Consider the following 12,433-nt stretch of genomic DNA (forward strand, 5'->3'; position numbering starts at 1 on the left):
TTCTGTTTTTTTTTTTTTTTTTTTTTTTTTTTTTTTGAGATGCATCTCCTCTTTTGGCTCTTTTGTAAGCACATTATTTTTCCCTCATGTATACTATTTTTCTTTTGTAACCTTGTATACTTTTTTGCACGATCAATTTGTCTTGTATGTACCCACATTCTCTTTTGTACAAAATGACTTCTCCTCTAAGATATACTTTTCATACTTGTAGATTCCCCCCTACAGTTTGTCTGAAAGTTTTTTCGAGATAAAAAAGGGAGAGATGGGAAACCGGGTAAAAAGGAGGGGATAAAGTTTTCTCTCCCTCATCTCCTTCTTCTTCTTCTCTTATTTCCCTCTTATCCGTCCCTTATTTCCCTCTTTTTCTTCCCTCATCCACTTCTTATTCGTCCCATATCTCTCTTTTTGTATCTTTGTCACCAGATTCTTGAATGCTTTTTACAATTGAAAAAAGTTGTTTTGTCCAAATGATGTGACCGGAAAAGTATTCTGACGTCAGTCTGAGGTCGAGCCAAAATGGAGAATGAGTGATGATGTAGAAATAGGGAGTTCTAATGCTCTACTATACTATGCTCTAAAAAATCCGTCTGTCAGGTCTACCTGATACCTGATGGGCACACACAATATCAGGTAGACCTGATCAGATGTACCTGTCGTCAGGTTTACCTGATAGTGATTGGCTGGCTTTAGGAGGGTATTTTTAAACTTATGTAGCGGATATGGATAAAAGATACGTTTATTTTACAGAAACTGTGTAATTAGTAAGTATAAAAGAACGTCCAAGAACTTGAAACAAAGTCAAAGACTTACTTGGTATCCTATTGATTGCCCGAAGAGGTCTCAGTACCCTGATGGTTCGGATGGCAGTAAAGTTCATATTGTCCATGACCATGGAATACTCCAACGCCCTGAAACAAAACCAGAAGAATGCATTGTAGTGAAAATCCAGCTGAAGATAGATAGGGTGAGAAAATCTCCGATGACCTTTGAAAAGAAACTAAGAGAAAAGGTGGGAAAGGGAAAAAGAAAAAGTAGGAAGAGAACAAGATGGTGGAGATGAAAGAAAAGAAGAAGAAAGAGAAGGAGGCGAAGAAGAACAAGATGAAGACGTGCGATGGTGGAATATCTCAGATGACCTTCGAAAAGAAACTAAGAGAAAAGGTGAGAAAGGAAAAAAAAAGGTAAAGTAGAAGAGAACAAGATGGTGGAGATGAAAGAAAAGAAGAAGAAAGAGAAGGAGGCGAAGAAGAACAAGATGAAGACGTGCGATGGTGGAAATGAGGGAAGAAAAAGGAAAAGAAGATGAAGACGAAGAAGAAACAAGATGAAGAAGAGAAGGAGGAGGGGATAGAGAAATATGAAAAGGAGACCAAAAAGATGACAACGAAGAAGGAAGAGAAGAAGAATTAGCAAGAAAAGAAAACCTCTGTAAGTCTGTACCCAAATGGGGACCTAGTAGAGGAAGAGAACTATCGATAGTAGGCGCCATCGGTAGTTATCGATAGTTTTCAAAAAACTATCGATAGTTTAAAACCTCTGTAAGTCTGTACTCAAATGGGGACCTAGTAGAGGAAGAGAACTATCGATAGTAGGCGCCATCGGTAGTTATCGATAGTTTTCAAAAAACTATCGATAGTTTTCGATAGTTTTTTTTTTATTACATATTTTCCTTGTTTCTAAAGGTCTTACATATTTCCAAAAAGACCTAACCTAACCTAATGGAGCAGTTGCAAATGGGTAAAAATTATAAATAAATGGTCGATTCCTATGTAAAAAGTTGGGAAAAATTCAAGTATGCGCATTCTAGTTATGCTTCTGCTGGATACCCTGCCAATGTTGGGCAATGTTCTTCTCCTCTGCTTCTTCGTGTTTTTCATATTTGGCATCATTGGAGTGCAACTCTGGGATGGGTATTGGACGCCGGAGGTCCGGGTTCGCGTCCCGGCGGAGGGCAAATTTTTTTCAGTTCTGTGCTTGGAATATGGGATGCACTCAGCCTCGTGAGGGTAATTAAGTAGCTACCTAATCTAATGGAGTAGGTAATTAGAAAACCAACAAAATTCCCATCGTACACGCCAGCCTAGTTAGCTTGGGGATTAGCGGGTCTGCCTTGTAAGCGCTAGGTTTTTGGGTTCGATTCTCGTCCGGGGCGGATTTTTTTTTGTTTCTTCGTATTTGGCAACATTATTTCTCTAATATAAGTCACTATAATATTGTGTTTCAGGTATGCGCATTCTAGTTATAGATTAGGCTGGGATGAGTGTGAGAGAGTGTAAGCCCTATTGTTCCTCTACCCAATGTGCTCTATGTATATACCTAGTGCTCGCACCCATTCTCTATCCTTTATCCTACTGTTCTACATTTGAGTGCGAAAATTTCGGAAGAGAATAACTTTAAAACTTTCCAATGTCTAGTCACTGCAATTGAAAATAGATCCACCTAGAACACCAAAGACGAATATCTTAAAGAACACAACATGAACATGAAAAAAAAAAAAAGATAGAGGGAACTGTAACTGGTAAGGTCTTATCATCCCGAAAGCGAAGAGAGAAGGAAGACAGGATAGGAGAAAGCCAGCCGTTCCGATTTTAATTTTTTTTTTTACATTTAGGTAGGGTCATTGTTTTAGTCAGGCTCGGGGACTTCAAACATCAGGGAGTAAACCTACTAAAATAGTGGATTTCACCAACGACTTAATGAGAGATTTAACTAATGGGAGAATTTTTAATCATCCAAAAAGGATGTTTTATGTTTTAATAATCTAAAAAGGAATTTTTAATCATCCAAAAAAGAGTTTTCAGTGATCCAAAAAGGAGGAGTTTTTAAAAACTCCTGTTTAGATCATGAAAAACTCCTTTTTTTATAATCGAAAATTGTCCCATTAGTTAAATCTCTCATTAAGTCGTTGGTGAAATCCACCATTAGTCTGACTGGGAAACTTTAAACGGGGATGATGCCAACCTGAAATTTCTCTTCCTAAAGAAATAGCCCATTAACCAATCCCAAACCACATTTTTACTTTCTATTACCCTTACGTATAGGGAACCTATACAAGGTAATGAGAAAGTATTGCAATCGGTCCAAATTTTCAAAATCGATCCACCCCGGACCCTCCAAACTAACTAGGAACTATTTATTGGTATTAAATATCTCTAGATGATTTTCTATAGGTAATATTTACTACCTAATTACAACTACATAATTACCAAAAGGAAAGTGTTATTGTTATTCACATACAGTGGCGTAGCGTCCATATAAGGCGTGTATGGCGGCCATACACTCGAAATTTCACTCAAATACCCTTAAATATTGACTTTAAACTAGGATTATTATATTGGGAAAAATCCTACAATGCTGCAGTGAGCACCAAAGTTGTGATATAATACAAAGAAACTGCATTTAAATTTTTTATACTATACGAGACCAGTAGCTGGACTGTCTACAGTGTCTACTGGCCTAGTATGATATTTATCCCAGAGCCGCCACTGGTTCATACCGAGTCTATATTGTACGAACTTTAAGAGCTCGGAGCGAACTTTTTAATAAGAATTATATGAAAACACAGAACAAGTGGCAGTATGTAGGCGATGACGTCATAATTCATGACTCCCGCTTCGTTTGTTTTTGCGCAAGCGTTTCTGCGCATTTTTAGGTTAAGTCTGACGTCACAACTCTTTGAACTTTTTCAATAGAACGGCAATTAAAAATTGAATGGGCGGAGGAGAAATTGAGGACAAAGAGGGGAGAGGGAGGAGAAGGATAAAGGTTGGGGAGGAGGAGAGGAAGAGGAGAGGGAGGAAAGAGGAGAAAGTGAGGACGAAAGGGAGGGAGGAGGACAAAGGTTGGAGAAGGGACGCGGGAGAAAATTGCAAATTGGGAGCAAAAAATGAGGTAAAAACATAAATACAAGCACAAAACAATACACGAGGTTGTGCAAATATGAAACATTTTCGCTGGAAAATATGTAATATAGTGCACAATACATATGTAATATAGAGCACAATATGTAATTTAGAGCACAAAATACAGGATAAACAGGACAACATTGCTACATGTGACAATATACCGGATGGTCAAGGTGAAAATATGTAATATAGGCCACAATATGTAATATAGAGCACAAAATACAGGATAAACAGGACAACATTACTACATGTGACAATATACCGGATGGTCAAGGTGAAAATATGTAATATAGGCCACAATATGTAATATAGAGCACAAAATACAGGATAAACAGGACAACATTACTACATGTGACAATATACCGGATGGTCAAGGTGAAAATATGTAATATAGGCCACAATATGTAATATAGAGCACAAAATACAGGATAAACAGGACAACATTACTACATGTGACAATATACCGGATGGTCAAGGTGAAAATATGTAATATAGGCCACAATATGTAATATAGAGCACAAAATACAGGATAAACAGGACAACATTACTACATGTGACAATATACCGGATGGTCAAGGTGAAAATATGTAATATAGGCCACAATATGTAATATAGAGCACAAAATACAGGATAAACAGGACAACATTACTACATGTGACAATATACCGGATGGTCAAGGTGAAAATATGTAATATAGGCCACAATATGTAATATAGAGCACAAAATACAGGATAAACAGGACAACATTACTACATGTGACAATATACCGGATGGTCAAGGTGAAAATATGTAATATAGGCCACAATATGTAATATAGAGCACAAAATACAGGATAAACAGGACAACATTACTACATGTGACAATATACCGGATGGTCAAGGTGAAAATATGTAATATAGGCCACAATATGTAATATAGAGCACAAAATACAGGATAAACAGGACAACATTACTACATGTGACAATATACCGGATGGTCAAGGTGAAAATATGTAATATAGGCCACAATATGTAATATAGAGCACAAAATACAGGATAAACAGGACAACATTACTACATGTGACAATATACCGGATGGTCAAGGTGAAAATATGTAATATAGGCCACAATATGTAATATAGAGCACAAAATACAGGATAAACAGGACAACATTACTACATGTGACAATATACCGGATGGTCAAGGTGAAAATATGTAATATAGGCCACAATATGTAATATAGAGCACAAAATACAGGATAAACAGGACAACATTACTACATGTGACAATATACCGGATGGTCAAGGTGAAAATATGTAATATAGGCCACAATATGTAATATAGAGCACAAAATACAGGATAAACAGGACAACATTACTACATGTGACAATATACCGGATGGTCAAGGTGAAAATATGTAATATAGGCCACAATATGTAATATAGAGCACAAAATACAGGATAAACAGGACAACATTACTACATGTGACAATATACCGGATGGTCAAGGTGAAAATATGTAATATAGGCCACAATATGTAATATAGAGCACAAAATACAGGATAAACAGGACAACATTACTACATGTGACAATATACCGGATGGTCAAGGTGAAAATATGTAATATAGGCCACAATATGTAATATAGAGCACAAAATACAGGATAAACAGGACAACATTACTACATGTGACAATATACCGGATGGTCAAGGTGAAAATATGTAATATAGGCCACAATATGTAATATAGAGCACAAAATACAGGATAAACAGGACAACATTACTACATGTGACAATATACCGGATGGTCAAGGTGAAAATATGTAATATAGGCCACAATATGTAATATAGAGCACAAAATACAGGATAAACAGGACAACATTACTACATGTGACAATATACCGGATGGTCAAGGTGAAAATATGTAATATAGGCCACAATATGTAATATAGAGCACAAAATACAGGATAAACAGGACAACATTACTACATGTGACAATATACCGGATGGTCAAGGTGAAAATATGTAATATAGGCCACAATATGTAATATAGAGCACAAAATACAGGATAAACAGGACAACATTACTACATGTGACAATATACCGGATGGTCAAGGTGAAAATATGTAATATAGGCCACAATATGTAATATAGAGCACAAAATACAGGATAAACAGGACAACATTACTACATGTGACAATATACCGGATGGTCAAGGTGAAAATATGTAATATAGGCCACAATATGTAATATAAAAAAAAAAATTAAAGGTAGGTAGGTAGGTACCTCTCACAATTTAGGTGTAATGGAATGCATACTTACCTAAGGACACATACTAATACACCTATTAAAGAACATCTAGGTAATTAGGTACAATTGAAAATCAGCAAAATGTCTCATGTAATTGTGTAGGTACCTATACTGTCAAACTTTCTTGACTTGGCCAGGCGCTACTGCGCTCCTTTATTTAGGGCTAAGTTAGGTACTCTATTTAGCACACAACAAACTTTCACAAATGAGCAACTTTCTCAAGGCATGTTCGCAGGTTTTATCTTCCTTTTTTTTGCAAAATGTTTGATGTCCGTTTGTCCCTTTTAGAAAATCGTCAAGGTCCTCAACTCGTGTCCCGCAGTTCATAACCACCAAGAGAAGGTGGCAGGGCGGAGCGAAGGACAGCTTTTAGGGATTAAAATTATAGATATTACAATGTGTGATGGCGGTATGCGTATGATGTTTGCATTATGCATAATTCATAATATCGATTCATATAGGTTAGGTCATAGGGAGAGATTATCGGGAGCGAAATAATGCATAGCTTCGTGGCGGAGTGGGTATCGATGATTGGACGCCGGAGGTCCCGGGTTCGCGTCCCGGCGGAGGGCAATTTTTTTTCGGTTCTGTGCTTGGAATATGGGATGCACTCAGCCTCGTGAGAGTAATTAAGTAGCTACCTAATCTAATGTAGTAGCAACTGTTGCATTGAGGGTCTTTGAATAGCTACTTTCATGAAATATTAGGTTGCATTGAGGGCTTTTGAATAGCTACTTTCATGAAATATTAGGTTGCATTGAGGGCTTTTGAATAGCCACTTTCATGAAATATTAGGTTGTATTGAGGGCTTTTGAATAGCTACTTTCATGAAATATTAGGTTGCATTGAGGGCCTTTGAATAGCTACTTTCATGAAATATTAGGTTGCATTGAGGGCTTTTGAATAGCTACTTTCATGAAATATTAGGTTGCATTGAGGGCTTTTGAATAGCTACTTTCATGAAAATATTAACCAGTGGCGGCATTACGTAACAATGTAAAAAGTTTGATGATAAATGGGTAATTACGAGTAGATTAATTAACAAAATTCCCATCGTACCCGCCAGCCTATAGTTAGCTTGGAGAGTAGCGGGTCTGCCTTGTAAGCGCTAGGTTTTTGGGTTCGATTCTCGTCCAGGGCGGATTTTTTTTTTGTTTCTTCGTATTTGGCAACATTATTTCTCTAATATAAGTCACTATAATATTGTGTTTCAGGTATGCGCATTCTAGTTATCAATTAATTCTCCCGGACTGGATATCCGAGGGGGTTTTAGGGGCGTCTATTTATTTTCGCCTGTGAAACTATCTAGCATTCTAGCACCTCGCTTTGGTCTGACAGACGATTAGACCGTGTGGTGGTCTGTTGAAAATGGGGGTGATGAGTTGCGACCCGGCATCGGAAATGTGGACGGCTTACGTCCTGGGTTAGAAAAACTGACGAGAGTTGCGTACCGAGGTAGAAAAGGTTAGTTTTTGCCTGCATCTCTTTACCTTTTTAGGTAAAAAAGGTACTTGATCTCATATAAAAGAATTAAAGGTACCTCTCATAATTTAGGTGCAATGGAATGCATACTTACCTAAGGACACACACTAATACACCTATTAAAGAACATCTAGGTAATTAGGTACAATTGAAAATCAGCAAAATGTTAAAAGAATTAAATGTACCTCTCATAATTTAGGTGTAACGGAATGCATACTTACCTAAGGACACACACTAATACACCTATTAAAGAACATCTAGGTAATTAGGTACAATTGAAAATCAGCAAAATGTCTCATGTAATTATGTAGGTACCTACTGTCAAACTTTCTTGACTTGGCCAGGCGCTACTGCGCTCCTTAATTTAGGGCTAAGTTAGGTACTCTATTTAGCACACAACAAACTTTCACAAATGAGCAACTTTCTCAAGGCATGTTCGCAGGTTTTATCTTCCTTTTTTTTGCAAAATGGTTGATGTCCGTTTGTCCCTCTTAGAAAATCGTCAAGGTCCTTAACTCGTGTTCCGCAGTTCATAACCACCAAGAGAAGGTGGCAGGGCGGAGCGGAGGACAGCTTTTAGGGATTAAAATTATAGTTATTATGCAAAATGTTTGATGTCCGTTTGTCCCTTCAGGAAAATCGTCAAGGTCCTCAACTCGTGTTCCGCAGTTCATAACCACCAAGAGAAGGTGGCAGGGCGGAGCGGAGGACAGCTTTTAGGGATTAAAATTATAGTTATTACAATGTGTGATGGCGGTATGATGTTTGCATTATGCATAATTCATAATATCGATTCATATAGGTTAGGTCATAGGGAGAGATTATTGGGAGCGAAATAATGCATAGCTTCGTGGCCGAGAGGGTATCGATGATTGGACACCGGAGGTCCCGGGTTCGCGTCCCGGCGGAGGGCAAATTTTTTTCGGTTCTGTGCTTGGAATATGGGATGCACTCAGCCTCGTGAGGGTAATTAAGTAGCTATCTAATCTAATGGAGTAGGTAATTAGAAAACCAACAAAATTCCCATCGTATACGCCAGCCTAGTTAGCTTGGGGATTAGCGGGTCTGCCTTGTAAGCGCTAGGTTTTTGGGTTCGATTCTCGTCCGGGGCGGATTTTTTTTTGTTTCTTCGTATTTGGCAACATTATTTCTCTAATATAAGTCACTATAATATTGTGTTTCAGGTATGCGCATTCTAGTTATGCTTCTGCTGGATACCCTGCCAATGTTGGGCAATGTTCTTCTCCTCTGCTTCCCCAGTTATGCTTCTGTTGGACACCCTGCCAATGTTGGGCAATGTTCTTCTCATCTGCTTCTTCGTCTTCTTCATATTTGGCAACACTGTACTCGGTTATTTCTCTAATATAAGTCACTCTAATTGTGTTTCAGGTATGCGCATTCTGGTTATGCTTCTGTTGGATACCCTGCCAATGTTGGGCAATGTTCTTCTCCTCTGCTTCTTCGTGTTTTTCATATTTGGCATCATTGGAGTGCAACTCTGGGAGGGCATACTCCGGCAACGCTGCTTCCTTAAACCTCTCCCTAATGTTACCTATCCCAAGTAAGTGGTTCTAGACTGGATCTATCGATTTTTTTTTTTTTTTCAAGCTGTTAGCTTAAAACGTAGTGCGCTTAAAAGGCAAATGGTGCCTTGTTGGTGGTTAGTTTAAAATAAAAGGCAAATGGTGCCTTGTAAACGCTAGGTCTCTTCTGTAGTGGGTACATGAGACCTTCGTTGTTACAGTTCCGTCTATCAAACCTCTTTAAGCCAGCCTAGTTAGCTTAGTTGGTAGTGCGTCTGCCTTGTAAGCGCTAGGCCAAAGGCAAATGGTGCCTTGTTGGTGGTTAGTTTAAAAGGCAAATGGTGCCTTGTAAACGCTAGGTCTCTCCTGTTGTGGGTAGATGAGACCTCCGTCGTTACAGTTCATTCTATCAAACCTTAAAAAGCCAGCCTAGTTAGCTTAGTTGGTAGTGCGTCTGCCTTGTAAGCGCTAGGCCGCGGGTTCGATTCCCGCCCGGGGCGGATTTTATCCTGATGCGATAATGTTCGTTCTCGGAACGGCTGGCTTTCTCCTATCCTGTCTTCCTTCTCTCTTCGATTTCGGGACGATAAGACCATAGCAGTTACAGTTCCCTCTGTCAAACCTCTTCAAAAAAAAAAAAAAAAACTTGAAAAAGTGCTCACTTAACAGTACTTCAAATGACATAGGTATAAACTAGGTAGGTACTATGAAATAATCGTGCTACAACTACAACTCGAAAAATAATTAAATAAAAATAATATAAAAAAGACCAAAAAATGTGGAAACAATTTTATTCCAGATGGAAAAACTTTTAACTCTCAACAGTCTAAAAGCCTATTATCAAAGTGATAAGCATTGGAACAATATAAAAAGCACAAAAAACAACTCTCCTAGAAAACACCCCCCACACACACACATAAAATTTATCCACCAACTCCCCAACACACCATTTCTCCTCCAATCCTCACAATATTTCCCCTTCATCCATTTAATTCACCCCCCTCCAACACACAATATATCCCCTCCAACCCTCATAACATTACCCCCTCCATTTAATTTACCCCCCTACACACACACACACCCATTTCCCCTCCCAGCCCTCTAACTGATTTGTGGTTAGAAGAAAAAACCCAGCGGCACTCCACAATAAAATGTCAATACAAGAGAGAGAGAGAGAGAGAGAGAGAGAGAGAGAGAGAGAGAGAGAGAGAGAGAGAGAGAGAGAGGGAGAGAGAGAGCGCCACCGAGTCATTCTCTATCCTACATTTGAGTGCGAAAATTTCGGAAGAGAATAACTTTAAAACTTTTCAATATCTATAGTCACTGCAATTAAAAATAGATCCAACTAGAAAACCAAAGACAAATATCTTAAAGAACACAACATGAACATGAAAAAAAAAAAAAATGATAGAGGGAACTGTAACTGGTAAGGTCTTATCATCCCGAAAGCGAAGAGAGAAGGAAGACAGGATAGGAGAAAGCCAGCCGTTCCGAGGGGCGGAAAAAGCCTCAGACCTAGGTTTGACAGACCGTCTGACAGGTCTATTAGAACGCGTGTAGCAGAAAAAGCCTCAGACCTAGGTTTGACAGACCGTCTGGCAGGTCTATTAGAACGCGTGTGTAGCAGAAAAAGCCTCAGACCTAGGTTTGACAGACCGTCTGGCAGGTATATTAGAACGCGTGTAGCAGAAAAAGCCTCAGACCTAGGTTTGACAGACCGTCTGGCAGGTCTATTAGAACGCGTGTAGCAGAAAAAGCCTCAGACCTAGGTTTGACAGACCGTCTGGCAGGTCTATTAGAACGCGTGTAGCAGAATCCACCCCGGACCCTCCAAACTAACTAGGAACTATTTATTGGTATTAAAATATCTCTAGATGATTTTCTATAGGTAATACTTATTACCTAATTACAACTACCTATTTACCAAGAGGAAAGTGTTATTCACATACTTTTATTATGTGACTTACATACCTTGACTTGACTAATTTTGTGTTGTCCATGTTCTGTTTTGTTCCAGGAACCTCCCTATGCTCAGGCGGTCTGATTGTGGGTTGCGGGTAGAACTGTTATTCCACCCCCCAATTTTAAACCACATACAAAAAGTTCAAGATTTTTTTAAAGCCATTTAGGTTGGTACCTACTGTTTTGATTTTTCAAGGTTGTCATTTTGCAATAATGCGAATTTTAAAAATCATCTAAAATTATGATACTTGAAGACATGTATTCGCCACTATCTGAAAGTCTGACAAAATTGTTAAACTTTCAACTAAGTACGTAACTTGCTTTCAAGACGTCTCTCTCTCTCTCTCTCTCTCTCTCTCTCTCGGTATCTATCTCCCTCCCCCTTTGATTCTATCATTGTCTTTCTTTAAAGTTTAAAATAGACAAGGACAATGTAGATCAGGAGAGAAGAAAGAGAGATTTCAAACTAAAGAACCTCTAGGGAATTCTCTCTCTGTCTCTCCCTCCAATCCCTTCTTTCTCTTTCTCTCTCTCTTCCTTCCTCCCCTCCTCTGACAAACAAATTTCTTCCCCTCAAGTGGAAATCACAATCCCCTGAACAAGAACAAAAGTCTGGGTCTTCGCGGGGTTGAGCATAGGGCCGGGCTTCGCGCTCCCTGTTACTAGACAATATATATGTACCTACATACTTTCATGTAATGATTTAAAATCAAGACTAGAGCCCGTTCTTCCTTTTTTCCTTTTAATGTTTCCTCAAAATTACCAATATAATGTGTAAGTCACTCATCTATTTATTGGCCTTGCTCGGCGTAGCTTAACATAGATAACGCTAAAACCGATCTTAAATTAACGACTGAAGTGTTATCTAAAACTTTCTCGCTTTGAGTTCATAGGTCGTCGCGACAAATTTCAGTGTAATTTGCTCACAACTATTGAAGAGATTTTACTGAATTCCAATATTATTTAAAATCGGATTCAATTAGAATTGCTCTGACGAAAAACTATGATTTTTGATGGTCCTGAAAATTGGCGTTTTTTCTCTCTCTTTTTTACCATGAATAAAAATAAATTATTTTATTGTAGCTTTAAATAAAAAAAGTCCTTAAATTTTAGAAAATTCACTAGAGAGTTTCAAATATCGTTTGAACACCCTGTATGTGGACGAAAAACCCTGAACCAGGCAAAATCTGCAGCGGACACTATTTTCCCGGTGAAAAAAAAAAAAAAAAAATCTGGGGGGGGGAAAATCCAACGACTTTCCTTATCCTATTGAAT

At 38.4% G+C, this 12,433-nt stretch overlaps 1 protein-coding gene across 1 annotated transcript in view; it reads left to right on the forward strand.

The window, feature by feature from the left end:
• LOC113466966 (voltage-dependent T-type calcium channel subunit alpha-1I-like) overlaps positions 1–12,433 on the forward strand; it is a 50,194-nt gene that overhangs the window by 8,700 nt on the left and 29,061 nt on the right. Inside the window, exons 4-6 of the mRNA XM_026822826.1 lie at positions 8,308–8,429; positions 8,858–8,971; positions 9,063–9,234. Coding sequence (XP_026678627.1) covers positions 8,308–8,429; positions 8,858–8,971; positions 9,063–9,234 — 408 coding nt within the window. The remainder of the gene's footprint in view (positions 1–8,307; positions 8,430–8,857; positions 8,972–9,062; positions 9,235–12,433) is intronic.

The sequence above is a fragment of the Diaphorina citri genome, unplaced genomic scaffold (genome assembly GCF_000475195.1).
Source record: "Diaphorina citri unplaced genomic scaffold, Diaci psyllid genome assembly version 1.1 scaffold371, whole genome shotgun sequence".
In the NCBI taxonomy this organism is placed as follows: Eukaryota; Metazoa; Arthropoda; class Insecta; order Hemiptera; family Psyllidae; genus Diaphorina; species Diaphorina citri.